The 27,557-nt window shown below is 39.1% G+C and overlaps 1 protein-coding gene and 1 long non-coding RNA gene across 3 annotated transcripts; one reads left to right on the top strand and one right to left on the bottom strand.

Moving 5' to 3' along the window:
* The first annotated feature begins 514 nt into the window (after positions 1-514).
* On the top strand, positions 515-27,095 carry LOC143118765 (hemicentin-1-like). The gene is made up of 19 exons (XM_076279859.1): positions 515-798; positions 4,572-4,880; positions 5,347-5,625; positions 6,089-6,352; positions 6,617-6,889; positions 12,936-13,187; positions 19,661-19,939; positions 20,291-20,542; positions 21,045-21,320; positions 22,024-22,275; positions 22,505-22,783; positions 23,132-23,383; positions 23,764-24,039; positions 24,252-24,503; positions 24,934-25,209; positions 25,489-25,740; positions 26,064-26,339; positions 26,591-26,821; positions 26,975-27,095. The coding sequence occupies exons 1-19, from the start codon at positions 741-743 to the stop codon at positions 27,073-27,075; spliced, it is 4,689 nt and encodes a 1,562-aa protein (XP_076135974.1). The 5' UTR covers positions 515-740; the 3' UTR covers positions 27,076-27,095.
* Positions 8,046-11,834, bottom strand: LOC143118766 (uncharacterized). Of its 2 annotated transcripts, XR_012986209.1 has the most exons (4): positions 11,235-11,834; positions 9,568-9,626; positions 8,911-9,000; positions 8,046-8,602 (listed from the first exon to the last, which is right to left on the bottom strand). It is a non-coding gene; the product is annotated as an uncharacterized LOC143118766 (long non-coding RNA). The 2 variants fall into 2 exon arrangements; XR_012986208.1 differs by lacking the exon at positions 11,235-11,834 and having other exon boundaries at positions 9,568-11,227.
* Positions 27,096-27,557: the final 462 nt, after the last annotated feature.

The raw sequence follows: 27,557 nt of genomic DNA on the forward strand, positions 1-27,557 counted from the left end.
GGCGAGTGTTGCACTGGTAGTGAGGGGGTATGGGGGTGGGGGCTGGGGGATGACCACCTCCTTGATGTTCCCGTCAAGGCTGCCATGGTCGTGGACACCTCAACAGGCAAAGGCAAGGAGGCATCAGGCGGGGGCAGGGTGTGGGGTGATGGGGGCTCAGGTCGTTGGATGTCACCGGGATGCAGAGCTGGAGAGACTGGGAGACTGGGAGGTGGGGGTAGGGCAGGCACGCAAACAAGAGCATGGGATCTTCAGCTGACTCACAGCCGACATTCAAATGAGAGAGCTATTATCGCAATAAGCAAATGTGAGGTCAGTTCAATTGAAAAACATTTATGCTCTCTGATTGGCTGGCGCACACGCGTGGAAACTAAGCCCATTGGTCAGCCTTCAGCATTCCCAGCGTGATTGAGGTTTACTGTAAACCTCTGATGATGAACACCCAGGCAAGGCCACCATTTGGAGAGGTTGAGCTTATTGAATAATTAGAGGCAGAGGCCAGGTGTGCAGGTGTGCTCATGAGTGGACATAGGCGGGGAGGGCGGGGTTTTCTTTTCTCGCTTTTTAAGCATTAAGTAACACGGTGTGTCTGTCCCACAGTTAGTCCAGCATAAATGTTTGTTCAGAGAGAGAGAGAGAATATTCCCATGATTGAAGCCTTTATTTTAATATTCTGCAAGAAAGAAAGGCATCCATTTTCAGCATAGGACAAGCACTGGACACTTTTTCCGATCAGTCACATGAAGATGGAATATATGGTGCCCTTTGTACTATTCTTACATCTCTGCCTTGGGCAAGGTAATATGAGTTACATATTTTTATTAGGGCTGTCAATCAATTAATCGAATGAATTACATACTCTGTAATTAATTTATCTAAATTAATCACATATATAATTTTTTGCTGTGAAAGTATTTTAAATATTTAAATTCAAATGAATCATTGAATAATCAGCATTAGTGACATTAAAGTTCAAAAGCTCTTTTATTATTATTTTCAATATACTGTTCAAATAATGGCCATAGTAATCTATGATATGACCTAATATGCTGAGGAAATAAATTCAAAAGTGCTTCGGGAAGAAGTTTTTTTTTTCACATACAAGCCATTTCAGGCCACAGATATAACCTGAGGAAATTAACACTCTCCTCAATGCCAACACAATTTCATTGCATTGATGTGCAACTTTAAAGTTGACGAACTCCGGTGATATGCAAATTCCTTGCTGCAGACATTGCAGAGGACTTTATTTTAATCAACACTTTATTTTTTATCAACGCCATCAGGCCGTTTTTTAAAAGTAAATGTTCCAATCAATGATCTAGGCAGCACATTTTCTTCTCTCTCCTTCATTTTACAGTCTAATGGTTACTGACTAGAACGGCTCGGGGTCAAAGGTTATACGGAATTGATTAATCTGCGCTATTCTTTTTAATCAGTTATTTTTTCAATTAATCAAATTAATTAATTGAAATTAATCAGTTATTTTGACAGCTCTAATTTTTATATTTTGTCCAATATTAAATCTCCATAACAATTACAGTTAAGTGTGTCAGGCCATATTAAGGTGTTAGCAAAAATATTTCTGTTTCCATGGACTTTGGGCATACACACCGATGGTCAGATGCATTTTTAAATATAGATTTAACTTGCACCTCTTAGTAAGTCAAGTCAAATAGATAGGGCTCCTGAAATGTAAACATCTAGGATAAGACTTCAAGACCTTTTATAATGTATATTTTACATATAAGTATAAGTATAAATACTCTTTTGATCCTGTGAGGGAAATTTGGTGTCTGCATTTATCCCAATCCGTGAATTAGTGAAACACACTCAGCACACAGTGAGATGAAGCACACACTAATCCCGGCGCAGTGAGCTGCCTGCAACAACAGCGGCGCTCGGGGAGCAGTGAGGGGTTAGGTGCCTTGCTCAAGGGCACTTCAGCCGTGCCTACTGGTCGGGGTTTGAACCTGCAACCCTCCAGTCACAAGTCCGAAGCACTATCCAGTAGGCCACGGCTGCCCCACATTAGCCCTATACTGTAGCCTGAATGGATCCCTTCTGTCTGAAGGGATTTGTTAAAAACATATTTGATTAGTGAGTATCATACCAAAGAAAAAATGTATTAGTTTTTTGAGATTTTATATTTGAGATTTTATATTTATATATGCAAATTATCATTTATTCAGAAAAATGTACCATAATTTGCATATATTACAAAAAAACAATCTGAAAATTGGATGAAGTCCGATTAACATTTTTCATTTTCATTTCATTTTCATTTTTCATTATGTTGAGACAATACAGAAAGACAAAATTAGAGACTGTGGCTATGTTTCTCTATCATTAGAAAATGCTATTTAGTCAGATGTTTCTGGTATAAAATATAGAAAATATCAGGCTATTGAAAATATATCAATATATTTTCCTATAATTCCCTAATCAAACACAAAATATGGATAGGAAGAAATCTGTAATGAATAGTCTATGTAGGTGTTGAAGTGGACGGAAACCTAATTTTGAGAAAACACCCTTTAAAGATTATAGTGAAAGGGAATACATTTTTCAGCGGAAACCACTATTAACAGACACGTCATTGATATTGAAATCAAGTCATTGATATTGATATTGAAATCAACTTATTTAAAGAAATAAAGAGCAGGAAATTAGACCATTATCAAAAGAGAAAATAACCATTGTTATCAACTGTGGCACGGCCGTAAAATCCACTTATAGATTTGATTCTGTGGTAACAAAAAAAAAAGTTCAATCCATGTTCTCATCCAAGTTTGCCGACATATTTGCACATATGCCTCTGCATTCTGGGCAAGCTACAGTAGGTAGCAGTCGAGGCCTTGACTATGGCTTGCAGAGCATTGTGCAACCAGACTTGCACTTGCAGCGCACAAGCTCGAACAAAGATTGAGGTGCAGGGGTCAGTATGCACAGGAACGAGACATGAGTGTTGGATCCTACGAAAAACATGACAAACATAGATTTTTTGATGACTCTAAATAGTATTTTTAGTGTTGGAATGATATAGCATCACTTCACTATCTGACAAAAGGACCCTGAACAAACAGATCAACATCTTGGACAATGAGTGTCACCCACTCCACAGCACTATTGTTAAGCAGAAGAGCCTGATCAGCTGGAGACTTCGCTCACTGCCCAACAGACAGACTGAGAAAGTAATTTGTCCCCAGGGCCATTGAACTGTTCAATGCTTCACTTAAGGGAAGAGGAGAGATAGACTTCTCTGCATAGTCTGTCTGCCTCTTCACCCCCTCCATGTTTGGATACTGTCTGTCCACTAGCCACTTTTACCACTGTCTTTCTGCCTCACTGTTTGCGTGCTATATTAGCACATATGCATAACCCCTCCCTCCATGCCACAGCCGAACTGTGGCCACACTATACCTTTTCTTAAAATAGTTAAATATATAGATATATAGATTTATTTCTGCATTGTTGCACTGTTGGACTTACTCATTTGCACTATCACCATGACCACTATCACCATTGCACTATCACCATGACACTCATTCACACCTTACCTTACCGCACAGAGAATCACAGGCTCAGTCCCTGCCTCAGTCATTGCAAGCGCCTCTGATTGATTTTTCTGCTGTTAAATAATGTGTATGTGTTGTCTGTATGCTGCTGAGACCTTGAATTTCCCCTGGGGATCAATAAAGTATCTATCTATCTAGAGTCCCTTCTTTAAAGCAACACCAAATAACTTTTCCTCTGTTGCACACACTATTTGTTTATCCAGCACCAGCTTTGCATATAACAATGTCCACAGACAAGGTAGAATATGTTGCATGATTTTATGAAAGTACGATGTAATGTTTTGGAAACATTATTTTAAGGTACAAAAAACTCTTTGGTGTTGCTTTAATTTTGTTGTTACATTTTGTTACATTTTTGCTGATGTGTCAAGAATGAAACAATACATTTTTAATCTGGCTTCATCCAATTTTCAGATTGTGTGTTTTGTAATAGGGCACCTAACTCCTCACTGCTCCCCGAGCGCCACCGTTGTAGCAGGCAGCTCACTGCGCCGGGATTAGTGTGTGCTTCACCTCACTGTGTGTACACTGTGTGCTGTTTGTGTTTCACTAATTCACCGATTGGGTTAAATGCAGAGACCAAATTTCCCTCACGGGATCAAAAAAGTATATATACTTATATACAATTTTTTGTCTTTTTGGGCTAGATTGACTGGCCTACTTTGGTCATTTGGGATTACTAAATTTTAGAAGAACACAGTCAACCCAGGAACCCTTATTTTCACTTCAATCATTAAAGCTTAACATTTTATCAAACACAGCTGGGGGTTTTAATGTTCTTGGAAAACCAAGGGGACACCCCTGTCAAGTTCATAATGGAAGCTACAGGGAATGCTACACTAATAGCAGCAGAATGCAAGGCCAATACTGTAATCGCAACTCAGCAAACATTGCTATCATTGTGTACATAACTGCAATGGCATTACAATCAAAAATATTTTTGACCTGTCATGGAAACTTTCCACCGTTAAGTCTCTCTTTTATGTCTTTAAGCTCTCACAGTGGTGGTGCCTCCAGACTCTCCAGCCGCCATAGAAGTTGGGCAAAATGTGACCCTGAAGGCCAATCCTAATGGTACTATAGAGGATGGAACATGGGTTTTTGAGACCACAACAATATTATTATGGTACCCTGGGAGAGAAAGACCTGATCCACAATATAAAAATAGGATATTTTTTAATGCAAGTGATGCTTCCCTGACTCTAACATCTCTCCAAGTTGACGATTCAGGACAGTATGCCTTAAATGGATTTAAAGCCGACGGGAATCAATTTCGACGGGAGTTTGTTTTATTCGTTCAAGGTGAGTCAACAAATGTTTCTCCCTTGTCTTCCCTGGGCTTGTCTCTGACTAACCTACAATCATTTAGCCCAACAATACAGCTATTGACACCATACCGGAGTTGAGACTTATTTCACTGTGTTTTCCGTTGAAGGTTGCACACATAGGCAGAAATGATGAAGCAGGTGTAGATATGTTTATGAACATGGTGACCTTATCAGTAAGCGTCAGTAAAGAAGGGAAAAATAATTACTATTGTTAACCAAGTAAAACCAATACATTTGGTCCATTTCAATATTAACTCTACAAAGTAAATGCCAAATAGTTTGACAGAACACAACTGACATAGTTTTTGTTTACATTCAGGAGCAACACATTTTTGTTCTATATTTTCCATTCTGCTCAGATTAATGTCTAATGAAGAAGTTTACAATGTAACAACATATAGTGACATAATCCCATGTGTTCATGTTCCCCCTATTGCCAGTGCCAATCTCACATGTGACCATGACGGTGTCTGACACCAATTTAATCGAGTTCAACGACACTGTCACTCTCAACTGTTCTGCCTCTGGAACCCCTCTCTGGTTCCAGTGGATCAACGGAACGTCTGTTGTGACAGCCAGCGACCGGGTCCAATTTAATAATGAGAGAAATGTTCTCACTATCAAACCTGTGACTAGATTTGATACAGGGCCATTCTCCTGTAATGGGTTCAACAACGTAAGCCAGGAGCATAGCTGGTCGGTCCACCTCAACATCAGCTGTGAGTATTGACTGACTATTGTGAATATTGTGTGGTTGATGTGATATTGCTTTGAGGTTTAATATCTCTCCCTAATGCCCCCTGTGGAGCCTTTCAGCCATTTGGCACAATCTCAGAGGCTTGTAGGAAAACAAATTACATCACAAATAAACTTCACACTGAGTCTTATTTCTTAAGTTTTTGATGTAGTGATGTAGACAGGCTAAAGTAAGTGCACAGCCTCCCCAAGAGAGATCAATGGCCTCATTCAAATATTATTTTGATTCAATGCAAATGTGAGGAAAGGTATTCAATGTCATGTGCAGTATGCAGTATTTGCTGCATGTGTGACAATGTGTGTCTCATAATACATTTTTTGCAAAGCATTAGGTCAGGACAGTAACAAAGTTATTTCTTAATGTTTAAACAAACTGTGTCATTGTTTTTCACGCTTAAAACGTATGTATGTCTTCATTGTTCTCAGATGGACCGAGTAACCTCATGTTGGAAGTGGCCCCAGACAAGATGGCATATGTCTCTGGGTCCAGTGTTACGCTCACTTGCACTGCTGAGTCCAAACCGGCAGCTTCATATATGTGGCTGTTTAATGATACACTGTTGAACAAAGTTGGTCGGCTTCTCGAACTCACCGATTTACAGATAAATAAAACTGGCCAGTACACATGTCTGGTCCACAACAGCTTAACTTCTAGATATGAAAAAATATCCAGATCTCTCACCATTGTTGGTAACGATCATCACGTCCACACTTGACCTAAATATATTTAATTATATTATCAAAACATGTAACATTATATTATGTAAAGTTGTATTATTTGTATTATTTAGTATATAATAATATTCATCACAGATTCTAAAATTATATTTTCAGGTTGTTTGGCACAGTGAATAATATGATGCACTAAAGATATGGAGATTTATGGACTAAATCAGTAACCAACCGATAATCTTATATTTATGGTGAATATCTCTTATAACATTTTTATTCTAGATCCAATATCAGCTGTGGTGGTAAATAAAGCTGGACCCCCCATACTGAACATGACATTTACACTGAGCTGTGATGTGACGGGGCCTGTGGACTCCATTCACTGGATGAAGAGCAATATTTACCTCCCTGCAGACAACAGGATCTCCACCTCTAACAATAATGCGACGTTAACTCTCACACCAGTGGAAATGTCAGATAACGGAACATACTCGTGCATGGCCTTCAATGTTGCGAGCAACAAAACAAGCAATGATTACACGCTGACGGTTAACTGTAAGTCTCAACCTGTCCCAAGCCGTGGGATGGTTTACTTATGTTTCACTATATTCTGTGCAGGGCCGGCGGAAGACAATCCTGCGCCCTGGACGAAGTAGGAATATGTTGCCCCCATGTTCATAGACTGTGTGCCACTTTCGACTGCTACCTTCGGAGAAGCCCCTGGCTGCAGCGTGCAGATCGGCGCTGGTTTCAATGTGGGGGAGCTCAACGTTGCTATACGTTCCAGCGCTATAGCCTATGGACCGCAAGGGGAAAAAAAATGTTGCGTGACAATTGCGATCAGGCCTCACGGGAAAAATGGTAGCCTACAATTAAGCAATTATGCTTTTCACGTAACATAAACATATTATTATTACAGGCTATTATGCAGAAATCGGACTACATATTTAATATGATGCCGTCTAGTTGTGCATTTAAACGTGACATTAGAACGCACTTCTAGAGCCGCTGTCTCATATCACCATACACTGTAAACCCCAACAGGTTCAATGAACTCAAAATATTTGATGAAACTGATTACCTCAAAATATTTAGCTATGTTAAAAAATATTTTAAGTAATTTCTACTTAAAATGAGACTTTTTTTAATGCTCAAAATCTTTAAGGACAAGGATAAAATTAAAAAGAATAATGTGAGAAATAGATATTTTAAGTTATTGTTACATTAGTCAGACAAGCTCTTAAGACTCCAAATCTTTGAGAAAATGAACAACATTAAAACAAATAATTTCAACAAACAAACATTTTAAGTAATTACTACTCTAAACTAGAAGTTATTCACACTCATTTTTTTAGGAAGTTGATGAACTGAAACATAATAATTTGACAAACAAACATTTTAAGTAATCGCTACTTAAATTGTTGATAAGTTCAATGAACCTGATAATTTTGAAACCATTGTTAAAACTAACAAAATTGACACTGGAAATGGAGTTGATTTTTTTAAGTTATCACTCCTAATAATATATTCATGTTATCACCATGACTCATTCAGTTTCTCAAACCTAAACATTGTCACTTCAGTCTCTTATATTTTTAAGTCGACTTCACTCTATTGAAACACATTTTTTGACTGTTTAGGTTTACTATTTACCTCAAAATCAAAAATATTTTATTTGTATGATTCAAATAAAAAACTACTCAAAAGACAATTTCAATGCAGATTCCATTTATTTAAGAATTCCATTAGAATTCTAACAGAACAACATCCCCAGCAATGCGGTTAATACAGAACATCAAAGAAATAACAAACTTTTACCACTTCAACAAAGGTAATAATACTCAAATAACAAAATAATAGGCCAACATAAATAAAAGCGAAAAAGCTCCATTGCTTGCTTGAGTATTAACATGCTGGCAATATCAACCATGACATTTGGAAAACAGAATGCTTACTCATCCATCATCAGCAATTTATTTTTAAGGCTAAGCAGCAGTCTAGGAGGTAACCGCTTCAGGTCTTCCAAACCCATTATATTTTTTTGAATGAAATTAAATGTGTAGGACAATTGCTTTGGATAATCGAGATGAAGTGCATAAATTAAGCCAAATAGCCAAATTATGTCTCTGTCAACTCTGCTATATCACACACAACAATATCTCCGTCAAGAACTATAGAATGGATAGCAGGACCAAACTTCACAAGGGAGTCTGTATCACCCGAGACAGTGAGAATAGCTGAGAAGTCTGGCAGGTCAATTTCTTCTGCCTGAAGAACATGACAGTAATTAGTTAATGAGTAGAGTAGTCAATGAAAAACACTACGTGTGTATTTAATATAATATGAAATACCAGTGAATGAAAAGTTAATGTAAAATTCCCAAATATGACATTCTTGGTGAATTACTGTAGTATGATTTAATTGCTATTCTGGTGGCTAGGAAGATGGTTGTGGTTGTTGTCTTTTGGCTGCAAGGTAGTATCAGAGAGGGCTGAATAGAAATAGAGATATATAGAGAAGACAAAGTAAAAAAAGAAGAGAGTGAAAAAGGACACACTATTTAATCAAAAACTTACATTCCAGGTCTTAAAAAATCCATCTTCCCACAGGAAGATGGGAAGGGCCTGCAGAGTAATTTTCCTTCTGCTGTTGACATTGACGTCTTCCTAGAAAGACAGAGGGATTTTGGCCAAAGTGGAAGACACAAATCAGCAGAATATTAATCCTATGCATATATTAAATAAGACTATAGTACAGGTGACATGTAAATACAAGATTAACTCCTTCACGCTCCTGATATGCAACCTCCTGGTCTGTCTTTCTATGAAATCGTGAGAGATGAATGTTCAGTGCATTAATAGACTGGAATGAGCAAATGCATGAGTGGTGTATGCATGGTAATGGGCTGACCCTTGAAAACTGACTGTGATTTAACTAAGTAACTGAGCCTGTGTCTCGGAAGAGGCGTCACATGACCTGCATAGCCAACACATTTTGAAAATGCCACATAAAATAAGTCTAAGGTGTCATCCCTTCTTTGATACAAAAACATCACTCAACCCTAGCCTTTGTGTATCCCTGTGGAGAGATGCAAAGGGATAACATTAGGCTAGGCTATTCTCATTCTCATAAATAAATGCTTACAAAATATCCCTATAACTTATAATAATATAGGCTACACGTTGGCTACATTGTGACACTAGTAAATGGAGGACAAATAAGTTATCACTTACCATGGTGTGATGGTGGTTCCTTGCACAGAACTGAAAACATGTCACACAGCCATCTGGTCCTGAGGGGAAAAATATTATGAACAGTATTATTTCACTTTTATGAACAAAAGTCAGTCAGACAGTCTCTTCTTCTTCTGTATAGGCAGGCCTATCAGAGTCGGATGTTGCCATTGATCATGCTTAGGCTATTGTCATTAAGTTCGGAGCTACAACTTGGCTTCCTATCCGTGTTAACAAAACTGGAATTGACGTTAATATAAGACATATGCTATTGCAGGGTTATTCTTCAACTATGGCGCTCTTTGACCTGGTAATTTTCAGAAAATGTAACATCTTTCAGTAAAAATCTTTTTGCATGGTTTAATTATCTACTCTTTCTAGAAACTTGCCCTAATAGTGGCTGTAAAGATTTCACTTGAATAATATATATTTTTGACATTTTATTCCAAAAGTCTAACTGTCATTTCCAGTATAAGTAAGTATATATACTCTTTTGATCCCGTGAGGGAAATTTGGTCTTTGCATTTATCCCAATCCGTGAATTAGTGAAACACACTCAGTACACAGTGAACACACACTGAGGTGAAGCACACACTAATCCCAATGCAGTGAGCTGCCTGCTACAGCCACGCTCGGGGAGCAGTGAGGGGTTAGGTGCCTTGCTCAAGGGCACTTCAGCCGTTCCTACCGGTCGGGGTTCGAACCAGCAACCCTCCGGTTACAAGTCCGAAGCCCTAACCAGTAGGCCACAACTGCCCAATCACATGTTTCCAAAACACAACAAAACGTGTGTTTTCAAGCAAAAATAACATCTACTGTTCCAAATGTATTTTATTAAATATTACACATATCAGCCAAAATATTCAATTTATTAATTTTCCAGAAATGTTGTATGTTGTATTATTTTTACATGTTTAACTTAAAATATGTGTTGTGCTTGGAAATGACAAAGTGTGGTGGAGATGACATGACATACATAGACAAATTTAAGATTTAAAAGCATTAAGATTTTTAAAAAAAAATGCGTCCCTGCCAAATGTTATGTTATTATGATGTTTTTTTCTACTAGATTCTTTAGTAGGCCTACTATGAAGCAAATAAACTGTGTTTTTAGGGCAATGCCATTTCCACCACCAAAAACCAAAGTAGCCTAAATATGTTTTAGTTTTTCTTATTTCTTCCAAGGACAAGAAAAGTATCATAGTTGAAGAATTACCCTGCAGTGTTACTTTGCATTACATCTAGCAGCTAATGCAAACCATATAGCTTATGGCACCTTATGCTACTAATAAAATGTTTAAAAGTGCGCTGCCTGTTTGTGCGTGTCATGTGTTTTATTTCCAACTTATGAAACGTTGCTTTGGTGTCTAACCTGCGCGGCCAAAGTAGGCCACACCAGAAACGGTTGATAAAAGGATCTTTGGTAATGCTAAACCATACTGTTTGTCTGTCCAGTTTCCACTAAAGTAGTGCAACAACAGGCTGGCTGGCTGGCTGACAGCTCAGACAACAAACTTTAGTTAACTCGCTATAAAACATGCAGCTAGCCCGCAAAAGGTCTCTCTTACATAGCCTACACTTTAGCTGAGGTCTGCCCGCTGGAAGACGGTAGGCTACACAAATAAATAAACAAAGTAGGCTACACCTCCATTTAGGCGCGTTCTTACCTTTGTGTAGTAGCAGTCTGATGATGATTGATGGATCATCTCATTGATTGCTTGCAGCTTGCCTGCCTACATCCGGGTGCGCAGCAGTCCTTGCAAACAATTAGTCTTAGGCCTACGATGTCAAAGTGTATCAATTTACTAACTGCTAGGGATGGGCAAAGCGAGCCTTTATGAAACACTGAAACGTTCCAAGCAATTGTGCCGAATTGTTCCGAAGCTTTGAAACAATTCCGACACCTTAGAGCTGTTTAGGGTGAAACAAATCTGTCAAATACTTCGTATTGGAAATGTAGTCTTTAAAGTTCGTGGCTCGCTGTGTTACCTGTGTTCAGTCTTTGTGAAAAGCTAAGCAGCATACCCTTGGTCAATTACTGGATGGGAGACCACATGAAGTCACAATAAAGAGAATCTTATTGCTGCAACTATGTGTTCTCTAAATCACTTTCTTCTTATAAAAACTCTCGATTTTTGAGAGTTTAGTTGAAACTGTGTGGTTAATGGTGAAGTAAGAAAACATAAACAGATAGGCCTACGATCTGAAACAATACCTTACAAATCAAACGGGGATCGAACCACATTTGAGCAGCCTGGTCTACCGTGCAAAAACACCCTCACTAACCACTACACCATCATGGTTATTGCTTAATAGAAAGCTACACTGTTAATTGAACGCGCTGGCACGCCTGCCGACACCGGTGAAACGTACCGAAGGTTCACTTAACTTTGGTCACATGATATGGGGATTTTGAACGATGTTTCGAAGCAGTGGTCACATGATATGGCTGTTTTGAACCACGTTTCGAAACACTTGTGCTTCGAAGCCTCGACACTGATTCGAGACGTCAGTTTCGAAAGTCACACCCCTACTAACTGCCACAATCGATCGTAGACTAGTTAATTCACCATTCATTGGGATTTCTGATTTTTTTTATTGGTTTATGTTGGTTTGTGTAGGTTATTAGGTTATTTGCCATGTTGATATGAACCTAACCAATGAAGTTGCACGTCTTTATTACGTCAGACGTAATTTCAATCCACTCTTGAAAAAAATGAGTTTGGGGGTCAGTTCTACTCATATACTAAGAGTTAATCTTGTCAAAATAATCAATAACTGGGAAACTAGTCGAGTGAACTTAAAACTTTTGTGGTGCCTGAACAATATGGCAGCTTTGAGTACAGCTCAGCAATTTTATTGAGTTTACAACACTGTTGGGGAATACAGTGTAGGACCATCTTATTTCGGGGAAATGAGCTCATTGTTCCCCTGATTCAGTGACATGGTGAGGTTCAGATTTTACCATATTACATTGTCGTCCCCCTGCTACATCCCACTGCTAGCAACCTGACGATTCAGGCTGAATATCAGCACCCATACACGGGAGAAAAGTTTTTCAACCTGTGCACATTTCTGTACTCTGCATGCTTTGAACGTCTCGTTCATGACTGTTGTTTAAACGATATCATCGATACCGATATACAAATCGTCTGTCATTATTTGTGTTTTCAATGTTGTAGCCTATAAGTCGCCACGCTTCCGCCAGCCCTGATTCTGTGATGATCTGATTATTTAGCTTTAAATGTCGTTACAAAAGGGGCCTATGTCATTGGTAAATCAGATTACACTAAATACAAACAAATGTTATAGATTTTATGAACTCAATGCATGTCAGTTATTTGCTATTTGTCTCCTGTATGCCACAGATGGACCTAGGATGCCCGTCATTTTGGGACCCTCCATTATAGCAACAGCATCCAACTTGATGCTTAGTTGCTCTGCTGCATCTTGGCCACCCAGTAATTTCACCTGGTACTTTAATGGCCTGCTGGTGAAAGAAGGCCCAGACTACAAAGTGGACAACCTTAGCTTGAGCAACAGTGGAAACTACACCTGTTCAGCTCATAATGACATCACAAATATCACTAAGATAGTCACTAAAGAAGTCAAAGTCATCGGTAAGATCTCTTTTTTCTCTCTAATGTCAGACAGCCTTCTAGTGGTTATCATGACACCCTCATATTAGTCATGGTTTATGACAAACAAAGACTACTGTACATGTCCTGCTGATGAAAATAAAAATGCTTCCAGTAAACGGTCACAGTTTTGTTATATGAAAACTCTTTGACACCTTTGCTCGGGAATCATGTGTTTAGTATGGCAAGCGATTTTAACATTTCCCGCTAGACTGGATATGTATTGCAGATATCTGTAATTCAGTTTTGCCTAGTCAAAACGAACATTTTAGATATCCGCAATTGAATTCTTCCTATCCATAATTGTCATTTCAGATATCCACAAAGACATTCTTCCTAGGACAAATGACTATGGCAAGCGATTTTATCATTTACCCGCTAAGTTTGACTATCTGAAATTAACTTTGTAGATATCAACAACGTCTTTCTGACTAGTCGCAATTACATTTTGGATAGGCAAAACTGAATTACAGATATCTGTCATCACGTCATTGAAAAAAACATTCAACTCGTCACACATCTTAAATGGCAATTGCAGATATCTTTAATTCCGTTTTGACTAGGCAGAATGAAAGGTGAAGATATCTCAAACGTCATTGACTAGTGCAAATTATTGTGCAAGACGTTGCTCTAGTTCCATAGCAGAGCCCATCTACTTATTAGACATTCTCTGTCAGCTAATTTCCCCTCCCCAACATAATCGAAGAAAAAGTGGGCTTATTTCCTTATTTCTATGAATGGAAGAAGAATAAGCAGGCTGTAATGTCTTGTTGACATCTAAAATAACTAAAACTAAGGGACACCGTGCAGGTTTATTAGACTCTCACGTTATCAACTGGCTTGATCTCTGTTTCGTAGCCTACATAAATTAGTAGGCCTAGGCTACTAAATGCACCAGCACCATCTACAGTGTTGGCTGTAATCGAAAAAATCAAAGCAACATTGAATCATCAATTCTTGCTGCCAGCTCCTGTCTTGCATAGGCTGCAGCATTAAAAAGACGATTAAAAACTCCTTCGCCCTCTGGCTGCTCTGACATGGTGCTAATTAGTGCTAATTACAAAGTTAACAGTTAACAGGTGCTATGTGATTTGATAATTTGAACAACAACACGCTCTTCTCCCGCCTAAAGTGGGATGCGGACCTAATTTGCATAGCAATACAGATATCTCTAACGTCATTTCGCCTAGTCAAAACTCTAATTCAAGATATCTATAATTACATTTTGACTAGGCAGAATGAAAGTTATAGATATCTCCAATTTCAGATATCTCTAATCAAAACTCATTCAAGATATCTATAACTTGATAATAGATATCTACAATCAAATTATGACTATCCCTAACTCCAGTTTGAGATATCTACAACGTCATTTTGACTAGTCAAAATTCCATTTACAGATATCTACAATGTCATTTCGCCTAGTCAAAACTTAATTCAAGATATCTGAAAAGGAACATGTAGATATCTTGAATTTAAGTGAATTAAAGATATCTTTAACTGGAGTTATGACTAGTCAGAATGAAATTGTAGATATCTCTAACAGGAATTACAGATATCTACAATTCAATTGCAGATATCCGTAATTCACATAGTGCATATCTGCAAATGAATTGTAGATATCCGTAATGATAAACCATATAGAAATGAATGGCAAATGTGGCGTCATTTGTCCTAGGAAGAATGTCTTTGTGGATATCTGAAATGACAATTATGGATAGGAAGAATTCAATTGTGGATATCTAAAATGTTCGTTTTGACTAGGCAAAACTGAATTACAGATATCTGCAATACATATCCAGTCTAGCGGGAAAATGTTAAAATGACGCCACATTTGCCATTCATTTCTATGGGGTTTATCATTACGGATATCTACAATTCAGTTGCAGATATCCACTATGTGAATTACGGATATCTGCAATTGAATTGTAGATATCTGCAATTCCAGTTAGAGATATCTACAATTTGATTCTGACTATAGTCATAACTCCAGTTGAAGATATCTTTAATTGACTTCAATTCAAGATATCTACATGTTCCTTTTCAGATATCTTGAATTAAGTTTTGACTAGGCGAAATGACATTGTAGATATCTGTAAATGGAATTTTGACTAGTCAAAATGACGTTGTAGATATCTCAAACTGGAGTAAGGGATAGTCATAATTTGATTGTAGATACACTCTAAAAAATGCTGGGTTATTTTTTCAACCCAAACGCTGGGTTGAGGCTGTTGGGTCGTTTTGTTTGGTTGTTTTTACTCATATTGGGTCATTTCTGTAACCCAGCTAGCTGGGTTGATAGTTTATCACTGCTGGGTTGATAGTTTAGGGCTGTGCTCCCCCCTGTCCCCCACCTGACGTGGAGTACACTACCCAGCACCAGGGTGACTTCAACTGCATAGTTATTTGAAGGTTGAGAGAAAAAAATCGGCAGGCAGGCATATTCTTTCAACCGTCCAGTCCAGCAGCTGTCAACATGCAATGGAAATCAGGTGATTTCGGAAGGTATGTATCTGCTTTTATTTATTTATTTTTATCCAGACGGATTTTAAAAGTCCACCCAGAGACATACCCTTCGTGATATCAAGGAATATTCTGCCTGCCATTTCGTTCAGCTTCAAGCAGGTTAGCAGGTGTCATTCATTCCAGCTAATATTAGCTACTGTTAATGTTAAATCTACACAAAGACAGACTCATAAAACATATTTCTGTATTCACTGGGTAGGAACTGCTGAACAGAAACAAAACAAACTTTTACAACAAACTACAATTAGCATACCAGCAGCTGGTAGGTAACGTTAGCAGACTTGGAAACTTTATGCTAATTAAATATGCTTCGTGGCTAACGTTTGTCAACTAACGTTAGCTAACACAGTCGAAGTAGTCTCTTCACAACACACGTAACTTACGATAATAATCATGCCAAACAACATCTTATTAAATCATTCAGGGTAGCCTCATATTATAGCCATGTAACTTACTGGGTGGTTCTTGGTGGTAACATTAACTTGGATTCACTAAGAATGTGTTAACATAGCGTTAGCACTGCTGACTGTCAGCCTAATGTTAGGCTAACGTTAATGGTAATGTTACCTGCTAGTGTTATCAAGCTCGTCTGACATAAACGCACGTTTTGTATTACCGGTATTATGTTTAAAACAACTCCATAATATAAGGTGGTCATGGTTTCCGAGTGTGTTGCACTAATAATTTGTCTCCTGGTGGATTTTTATGTCTGTCAACATCATTCACTGGTAATGGTTCATGCACGTCTTGATATAAAGTTTTGTAGGCTAACCATGATTAAAATGCAATCTTTTTTTCTTTGATTGACAGGACTGACCCCCAAAACGGACTTTGGAATCTGCCTGCCTTCATGGAAGTATCACATGCATTTTATACTAGGCTATCTATTCAAAAATAAAGAAAACTATCAAATAAATAATTATGTTTAACTGTTTTATTTCATTGCATGGCTTTTGATGGACATTTAATATAGACTGTCTATATCAGGCCTAAAGCTGTTAACAGAAGGTGTGACTTTCAAGTAAGTAAATACAAACTTTTAGTTATTACAAGTTTGTACAAGCAGAGTATTTGAAAAATCAACCAGTAGTTTTGGGGGGATTTGGTTACATAACCCAAACGTTACGTAACTTTAACTAAACAGTTGTGTCAACATAACCCAACATATTAGTTAAATGTCAACCCAGTTGTTGGGTTAAATTTAGTAACCCAATTTGCTTGGTTAAGATAACCCAATGCTGTGTTGGACCACATTTTACTCAGCGGCTGGGTTGAAAACAACCCAGTTTGGGTTGTTTTCAACCCAGCATTTTTTAGAGTGTATCTATTATCAAGTTATAGATATCTTGAATGAGTTTTGATTAGAGATATCTGAAATTGGAGATATCTAGGCCTATAACTTTCATTCTGCCTAGTCAAAATGTAATTATAGATATCTTGAATTAGAGTTTTGACTAGGCAAAATGACGTTAGAGATATGTAGGCTATTGCTATGCAAATTAGGCCCGCATCCCACTTTAGGCGGGAAAAGAGCGTGTTGTTGTTCAAATCATCAAATCACATAGCACCTGTTAACTGTTAACTTTGTAATTAGCACTAATTAGCACCATGTCAGAGCAGCCAGAGGGCGAAGGAGTTTTTAATCGTCTTTTTAATGCTGCAGCCTATACAAGACAGGAGCTGGCAGCAAGAATTGATGATTCAATGTTGCTTTGATTTTTTCGATTACAGCCAACACCATTATGAATGGAATTTCCTGTAGATGGTGCTGGTGCATTTAGTAGCCTACTAATTTATGTAGGCTACGACATTACAGCATGCTTATTCTTCTTCCATTCATAGAAATAAGGAAATAAGCCCACTTTTTCTTCGATTATGTTGGGGAGGGGAAATTAGCTGACAGAATGTCTAAGTAGATGGGCTCTAGAAATCTAGACGGGCTCTGCTACGGAACTAAAGAGCAACGTCTTGCACAATCATTTGCACTAGTCATAATGACGTTTGAGATATCTTCACCTTTCATTCTGCCTAGTCAAAACTGAATTAAAGATATCTGCAATTGCCATTTAAGATGTGTGACGAGTTGAATGTTGTTTTCAATGACGTGATGACAGATATCTATGGCAAGCGATTTTAACATTTTCCCGCTAGACTGGATATGTATTGCAGATATCTGTAATTCAGTTTTGCCTAGTCAAAACGAAAATTTTAGATATCCGCAACTGAATTCTTCCTATCCATAATCGTCATTTCAGATATCCACAAAGACATTCTTCCTAGGACAAATGACGCCACATGTGCCATTCATTTCTATGGGGTTTATCATTACGGATATCTACAATTCAGTTGCAGATATCCACTATGTGAATTACGGATATCTGCAATTGAATTGTAGATATCTGTAATTCCAGTTAGAGATATCTACAATTTGATTCTGACTAGTCATAACTCCAGTTGAAGATATCTTTAATTCACTTCAATTCAAGATATCTACATGTTCCTTTTCAGATATCTTGAATTAAGTTTTGACTAGGCGAAATGACATTGTAGATATCTGTAAATGGAATTTTGACTAGTCAAAATGACGTTGTAGATATCTCAAACTGGAGTTAGGGATAGTCATAATTTGATTGTAGATATCTATTATCAAGTTATAGATATCTTGAATGAGTTTTGATTAGAGATATCTGAAATTGGAGATATCTATAACTTTCATTCTGCCTAGTCAAAATGTAATTATAGATATCTTGAATTAGAGTTTTGACTAGGCGAAATGACGTTAGAGATATCTGTATTGCTATGCAAATTAGGCCCGCATCCCACTTTAGGCGGGAGAAGAGCGTGTTGTTGTTCAAATCATCAAATCACATAGCACCTGTTAACTGTTAACTTTGTAATTAGCACCATGTCAGAGCAGCCAGAGGGCGAAGGAGTTTTTAATTGTCTTTTTAATGCTGCAGCCTATGCAAGACAGGAGCTGGCAGCAAGAATTGATGATTCAATGTTGCTTTGATTTTTTCGATTACAGCCAACACCATTATGAATGGAATTTCCTGTAGCTGGTGCTGGTGAATTTAGTAGCCTATGCCTACTAATTAATGTAGGCTACGACATTACAGCCTGCTTATTCTTCTTCCATTCATAGAAATAAGGAAATAAGCCCACTTTTTCTTCGATTATGTTGGGGAGGGGAAATTAGCTGACAATGTCTAAGTAGATGGACTAGCCTAGAAATCTAGACGGGCTCTGCTACGGAACTAAAGAGCAACGTCTTGCACAATAATTTGCACTAGTCATAATGACGTTTGAGATATCTTCACCTTTCATTCTGCCTAGTCAAAACAGAATTAAAGATATCTGCAATTGCCATTTAAGATGTGTGACGAGTTGAATGTTGTTTTCAATGACGTGAGGACAGATATCTGTAATTCAGTTTTGCCTAGTCAAAACTAAATTACAGATATCTCTATCTGACGTTTCGACTAGTCACAATTACGTTACAGATATCTTGAATGACAATTCCAACTATCCAAAATGTAATTGCGACTAGTCAGAAAGACGTTGTTGATATCTACAATGTTAATTCCAGATAGTCAAATTTAGCGGGTAAATGATAAAATCGCTTGCCATAGATATCTGTATTCAGTTTTGCCTAGTCAAAACTAAATTACAGATATCTCTATCTGACGTTTCGACTAGTCACTATTACGTTACAGATATCTTGAATGACAATTCCAACTATCCAAAATGTAATTGCGACTAGTCAGAAAGACGTTGTTGATATCTACAATGTTAATTCCAGATAGTCAAACTTAGTGGGTAAATGATAAAATCGCTTGCCATAGTTTAGTAATAGCGCCTCTCGGCACAGACCATGAGGACGAAACTGTGTGGTTTCGCTATCAACTATTCCCTCGCTGTATTTGCAGACCTCATAAGCAGTGCCACCATCAAAATCACCGGAAACCCCCCTGTCGACCACAAGCGTTTCATGCTGACCTGCGAGGCCATTGGCGCTGTCTATGACCGCTACTGGATGACGGACGGCATGGCCCTCAACCTGAACATGAGCCGCATGTCCCTCTCTGAGGACAACAGCACACTGACCTTCAACCCTGTGCTGACGTCAGATAATGGAAGCTACACGTGTATGGCCTCCAACCCTCTGAGCAGAGCTACTAGCCCCATGTTTTCCCTCAAAGTCAACTGTGAGTTTACAGATAAACCCTATTTTCTTTTTCAGTTAAGAAGCTTACAATATCCATAATGTGATGTTATATTGCATCCACATCCTAAAACTCTTTTTTTTTTATCCTTATTCCAATCGTTTAATTTGTTTAGCTGATTTAACTGATTTAATTCAGTGTAATATACATGCTCCTCAGCTGCTCTATCAGTGACTGCACTGATAGTGAATCAAAAGTGCAGCTAATGTGTTCAGAACAAGGAGAATATGGAATATAAGTATGCAAAGTAGGGGTGACTAATTTCTAGTCAAAGACAGGTATGAGCTTAGTGTGATGGTGGTGATGACATTAATGCGTTGTTGTGTTTCGCAGATGGACCTAAGACGCCTGTAATCACTGGCCCAATGCAGCCTGTGAAGGCTGGCTCCAATGTTACCCTCAACTGTAACGCAGCCTCCGAGCCACCCAGCAACTATACCTGGCACTTCAAGAACAGGATGGAAAGTGGCTCGATGTATGTGATAAATGAAGCCACATCGTCCGACAGTGGAAATTACACATGTGTTGCCAAGAATGACGTCACCAAACAGAATAGCAGCTCTTTCAAAGAGCTAGTGGTTATTGGTGAGTGATGATATGCCTGTATTTCCTCTTTTCTTTTGATTGAAGAAGGGGTATAATTTGGGTCATCCGTGGCCCACTGGTTAGTACTCTGGACTTTGAGCCCCGACCAGTGGGCCGCGGCTGAAGTGCCCTTGAGCAAGGCACCTAACCCCTCACTGCTCCCCGAGCGCCGCCGTTGTAGCAGGCAGCTCACTGCGCCGGGATTAGTGTGTGCTTCACCTCACTGTGTGTACACTGTGTGCTGTTTGTGTTTCACTAATTCACCGATTGGGTTAAATGCAGAGACCAAATTTCCCTCACGGGATCAAAAAAGTATATATACTTATACTATATACTGAATTACACTGACATGACACAAATTCTTTAATGCAAATGTAATTCTTCATTGCAATTGCAATTGATACTTCATTAAATTGGTCCCCTGTAAGCAGATGCTTAGACAAACAAAAAAACAAATATGTGAACCAAAAGCATGTTTTTGTTTGTTTCTTTGCTTCCTCAGATCCAATCTCAGCAGTCATGATAATGGAAGGCGAGCCCCCCATACTCAACATGACATTTACCCTGAGCTGTAATGTGACTGGGCCCGTGGACTTCATTCACTGGATGATTAACAGCAGCTCTTACCTGCAATCAAACGACAGGATCTACTTCTCTAATGGCAACAGGACATTAACTTTCAAACCTGTTGATCACTCTGATAACGGGGGTTACCAGTGTGTTGCCATGAATGCTGTGAGCAAACAAAACAGCTCTGAGTACATGCTGATGGTTAACTGTAAGTTTACCCCCACTGACTTGTTTTGTGCCTGTTTGTGCAGCTCAACTGTAACTGTACTTTATGAGTAAAGAATTTAGTGTTACTTTTTGACTATTGCAGTATGCATTTTGAACATGACACTAAAGAGCACACACATCACAAGCAATGTACAATAAGTGCAGACACTGCATGAAGTATAATACATTTAGACAAACATTAGACAGAACAACAGACAGACATAAACAGCGGAAAGTCAGAGAGGAACAGACTTGTCACAACGTATAACAAACTTGTTTATGGACATGCAGTTATAAGAATGCTTTTGTATAAAAAATTAGATGTGGTTCCTTTTGATTTTGCTCTGATTTTGCTTTTGATTGTCTCCCATATTCGTTTAAATGTTAGAATAAGCAAATCCATACCTCATTTGGTAACCAATAGATAATCAACAAACCAAGAGACTGATGTTATTATTACAGGGTACCGGTACCTTTATTAGCACTAACATTTTATTCTTGTTTGGGTAGTTGTTGGGTTACACACACAGAAATTCTCATTCATGTGTAACACCTCAGAAGATCCTGAAATAGTTTCAAATATGTGTGTAGACATGGAACCCAGACGTCCAGACACTGTTTTGAGATTAAATCATTGAAATTCATGTGCACAGTTCACCCATGCATATTTCATACATAATTTAATTGCATCTTTGTTTCTTCAGATGGGCCTGATAACGTGAGTATATCTGGGCCATCCATCCTAGCCACAGGATCCAATGCAACCTTCACCTGCGATGCCTCCTCTTGGCCTCCCAGTAGCATCAGTTGGTTCTACAATGGGTCTCAGGTGGGAATGAGCTCCGTGTCTAAAAAATACTCACTCAGCCCTGCTGATAGTGGGGAGTACATCTGCACTGCACACAACAACAAGACTGACCTCTCCAGCTCTGCCGCTAAGCTGCTGACAGTCATTGGTGAGTCTCTCGTCTCATATAACACATCACCGGGGAAACGCAGAGAACTCAAATAGGCTACTCAAATAAAGTATGTCATACATTGATATTTTAGTTAAGTAAGATACCCATATAAAGATTGTGTGTGTGTGTGTGTGTGTGTGTGTGTGTGTGTGTGTGTGTGTGTGACAGACCATGAGGGTGAAACTGTGTGTTTTCGCTATCAACTATTCCCTCGCTGTATTTGCAGACCTCATAAGCAGTGCCACCATCAAAATCACCGGAAACCCCCCTGTCGACCACAAGCGTTTCATGCTGACCTGCGAGGCCATTGGCGCTGTCTATGACCGCTACTGGATGACGGACGGCATGGCCCTCAACCTGAACATGAGCCGCATGTCCCTCTCTGAGGACAACAGCACACTGACCTTCAACCCTGTGCTGACGTCAGATAATGGAAACTACATGTGCATGGCCTCCAACCCTCTGAACAGCGCTACTAGCCCCATGTTTTCCCTCAAAGTCAACTGTGAGTTTACAGATAAACCCTATTTTCTTTTTCAGTTAAGAAGCTTAGAATATCCATGATGTGATGTTATATTGGATCCACATGCTAAAACTTTTTTTTTATCCTTAGTCCAATCGTTTAATTTGTTTAGCTGATTTAACTGATTTAATTCAGTGTAATATACATGCTGCTCAACAGTTCTATCAGTGACTGCACTGACAGTGAGTCAAAAGTGCAACTAATGTGTTCAGAACAAGGAGAATATGGAATATAAGTATGCAAAGTAGGGGTGACTAATTTCTGGTCAAAGACAGGTATGAGCTTACTGTGATAGTGGTGATGACATTAATGCGTTGTTGTGTTTCACAGATGGACCTAAGATGCCTGTAATCACTGGCCCAATGCAGCCTGTCAAGGCTGGATACAATGTGACCCTCAACTGTAACGCAGCCTCCGAGCCACCCAGCAACTATACCTGGCACTTCAAGAACAGGATGGAAAGTGGCTCGATGTATGTGATAAATGAAGCCACATCATCCGACAGTGGAAATTACACCTGTGTTGCCAAGAATGACGTCACCAAACAGAATAGCAGCACTTTCAAAGAGCTAGTGGTTATTGGTGAGTGATGATATGCCTGTATCTCCTCTTTTCTTTTGACTGAAGAAGAGGTAGAATTACACTGACATGACACAAATTCTTTAATGGAAATGAAATTCTTCATTGCAATTGCAATCAATTGCAATGGATTCTTCATTAAATTGGTCCCCTCTAAGCAGATGCTTAAACTCAGATCGACAGCTGACTAGTTTCTCAGCTGAAATATCACAAGTGTTAAGCAAAAGAAAGTCAAACAGCAACCCCAACCAGTGTCTTGTTTCTAACGGAATAACATGGGATGCTTCAAAACAGAGCACTTTCAGCAGCCCCCAAAACAGTTGTCCAAAAAAACAAATATGTGAACCAAAAGCATGTTTTTGTTTGTTTCTTTGCTTCCTCAGATCCAATCTCAGCAGTCATGATGATGGAAGGCGAGCCCCCCATACTCAACATGACATTCACCCTGAGCTGTAATGTGACTGGGCCCGTGGACTTCATTCACTGGATGATTAACAGCAGCTCCTACCTGCAATCAAACGACAGGATCTACTTCTCTAATGAGAGAAAGACATTAACTTTCAAACATGTTGATCACTCTGATAACGGGGATTACCAGTGTGTTGCCATGAATGCTGTGAGCAAACTAAACAGCTCTGAGTACATGCTGATGGTTAATTGTAAGTTTACCCCCACTGAATTGTTTTGTGCCTGTTTGTGCAAAATGATTCAAGCACTTTGTATGTTGACCTCAACAACACTCATCTGGTTTCTGCATGGGAATCAAATACATGGCTCACTTAATGTAAGAGGTAAAATACACTTGTGGTGTGTATATGTTTAAAAAAGTGTGTAAAAAGACCATTAACCTTATTTCAAACTTCCCACACAGATGGACCATGGGATACTGTTATCACTGGGCCACAGGTAGCAGAGCCTGGATCAGACGTGACATTTCACTGTTCTGCTACCTCCTCGCCCCCTAGTGCCTACAGCTGGTACTACAATGGATCAATGATTGGAGAGGGTGCTCAGCTGGAGCTGCCTAACCTTACCTTCAATGAGAGTGGAGAGTACACCTGCAAGGCTCATAACAATAAAACAAGCATGGACAGCTCTGCCTCCATAAACCTACGGGTGATCCGTGAGTATCAAATTACAATTTATTCACTTCGTTGGAATATTCCAGTATCTATATCCTCCCAAAGTGATGATGTAAAAAAAAATGTACTCAATTTAAAAAAGTTATATACCAGACTTTCATGAGAAGATTATATTTCCTAACTATTCCTGCTCACCATACACATGTGACCTCTGGTGACTACAGGTTGTAACCTTTTGCCAAGATCGCTAGCATGATCTAGATAGACTGAGGTATTCATGCTTCCACTCATTTCATTTGCCATTGTTTTCAGAAGTCACGGCAGCACACAGAACACTCAAATCCCAAAACAAAAATGCTGTTTTTTTAAAATTATTTTAGTTTCTCCAGTCTGTCCCAGGAGGAACCTGATGTGTGCACCGTTCTTTATTTAAAATGTCTCTAATATATCTAATACCTCATTTCTGTGCAGCCCCTCTGACAGTAGTTACAATTGAGACTGATGGTCAGCTACCGATACTTGGCAGTTCATTCAAGTGTAACTGCAGTGCTAACGGTGAGACCACCTCCATTTACTGGATGAAGAATGGGATGTACCTGAGCTGGAATGGCACAGTGTCCTTCTCTGAAGACAATGTCACCATGACCATAGCCTCTGTGATGCATGATGACAATGGAGATTATCAGTGCACAGCCATCAATGATGTCAGTGAGAAAACCAGCCAAATGTACAACCTCAGATTGAACTGTGAGTGGAGTATAAGGCTCATTTGACTTTTCTCAAATTGTAAATACTCTATAGATCCTCTATTGTGTTCAGTAACATTACCCTTGTCCTTTTTTTCTTATTGAAACACTTTACCAGGCCTATTCCCTTTGATGTACAATACTCTTATCTTAATAAAATCAATACCGTAAGCCTACACACATATTCGGATCTGACGTCTCCAACATTCCCTATGAACTGGGGAAATCCTGTGTGAAACAGTGTACAATTACACAATGTCCTGTTCTGCTTATTTGACAGTTGGGCCGAATAATGTCAGCATCTCTGGACCTAAGCTTGCAGAGACAGGAGAGAACGTGACGTTCAACTGCTCTGCCACCTCATGGCCCCCAAGTGGCTTCAGCTGGTACTTCAGTGGCTCTTGGGTGGCTGACGGCTCCAGCTACACAACTGAGCCACTGGCCTTAAAAGGCAGGTGGAACTATACCTGCATGGCACACAACAACGTCACAGGACTTTACAGCTCTGCCTCAATGGAGTTAATGGTCTTAGGTGAGTATGTGTTATGGTATTTGGAAGACTGTGTTCCGTTTCAGTGCAATGTGTCTCAATTCAGATGTGTTGTGGTGGGAGTGCTTCTGTGCTGTGATCGATCAGGTCCTCAATCATTTTCAAGTTCTCGTATCTAAAAATGTTGTGTATCAAATTGATGACACGTGGGGAATTTGATGACAAATCAGCAGGTTAATATCAAACTACACAGAGCATTCTGTCTGCCTTGTACTTATTTATACACTATAACCAGACTAATAATTTGACTAGACTGGACAAAGAAATCGATTTCACATATGTCATTGCTTTAAATGTTGTCACAGATGCCATAAACTCTATTGTGGTGAAGCCAAAGCCAGTCATTCCCATGGATTCTGAAAACTTCTTGCTCTACTGTGACATTGCTGGGCCACACGACAGTATCAAGTGGATTAGGGACAGTCAACCCTTGATATACAACAACACCGTTACCATCTCCAAAAACAGCACCACTGTATCTTTCAAACCCCTCAGGACAGCTAACGATGGGCTGTACCAGTGTGTGGCAGAAAACATTGTGAAACAGCATTTCAGTGAACCCTACAACCTCCGTGCCAGTTGTGAGTGATTCTGCTGATCACTTCCGATTCCCCTCTATATTATGAGTGATTTTGCTGATCACTTCCGATTCTCCTCTATATTATGAGTGATTCTGCTGATCACTTCTGATTCCCCTCTATTATCCACTCATTCCTTCCACTGCATACCTAAATCCAGATGAAGACTGGCCTTAGCAAGTCAATTCAGATCAGTCCTATACTCTCTCATTTCTACTGGGCTCAGTTGACGTATTTACTGTTTCTTGTTTCAGATGGCCCAAGTGACGTCCTCATCACCTCCACTCAGAACCCCTTCACTCTCACCTGTCAGGCTGATTCTCAGCCGCCCAGTGAATACGAGTGGATCATTAATAATGAGCTAAAAGGAAACACCAGTTCAATAGAGATGACGCTCTTCACCGCACTTGCACTTGACACAATTATGTGCAAGGCCAAGAACCCACGGACCAATGAGACTGTTACAGCCACCTTTATAATTCCAGGTAAGCATTACCAGGGTTGAAAATAAGATTTTTTTGGAGGGGCTATGGTTGGCTCTACCATGGAGATTAAGACTAGATTAAGATAACAAACTAACCAATGCACCATGTTGCCCCCCCCCCCCCCCCCCCCCCCCCGACCCCCTTCTCTCTCAGATGTGAGTGCTGCTGCTCCTCCTTCTCAGTCTCGGGTTGACCTGATCCTCACAGTCCTGCTGGCTCTTTCCCTCTGCCTGCTTGGGAACAGGTTTTATTAAACCCTTCCATTTAAAACTCTCATCTGCTCTTCCCACTGTCTAGCTACATTGTATTCTTCTTATGTCAGATTGGACATTGATGAGGCAACCCAGCTGTGCCTGGTCATCTAGTGTATTTATTAGCACATACTGCCTCACAGTTCAGTCCGTAAGATATAGCCTAGTTGTGTTGCTAATGTGTGCTTATAACATGTAACAGAAACAATTGTGTAAAATTGAAATATTAGGCATTTGAATGCTGTAAAAATCAAGAATATATGTCATTCAATATATATATATATTTTAATGCAGTTTCAAAAGTGACATTTTGCATGTGACATTATTTATACTTATTTATGAAGGGTTACCTGTTCTCATATCATGATGCACTTTTTGTTGAAAGAACTATGCCTTAGACCTTTCAATACCTTTCGTTCTTTATAAATGCATATATATTTTAATCTGAGCTGCTTCTGTCCATTTTGTTTGTGAAATAACACATG

This window comes from Alosa pseudoharengus, unplaced genomic scaffold (assembly GCF_046254945.1).
Source record: "Alosa pseudoharengus isolate Yale_2024_CS ecotype anadromous, Long Island Sound unplaced genomic scaffold, YU_APseudo_1.1 YU_APseudo_1.1_scf_12, whole genome shotgun sequence".
Lineage (NCBI taxonomy): Eukaryota > Metazoa > Chordata > Actinopteri > Clupeiformes > Clupeidae > Alosa > Alosa pseudoharengus.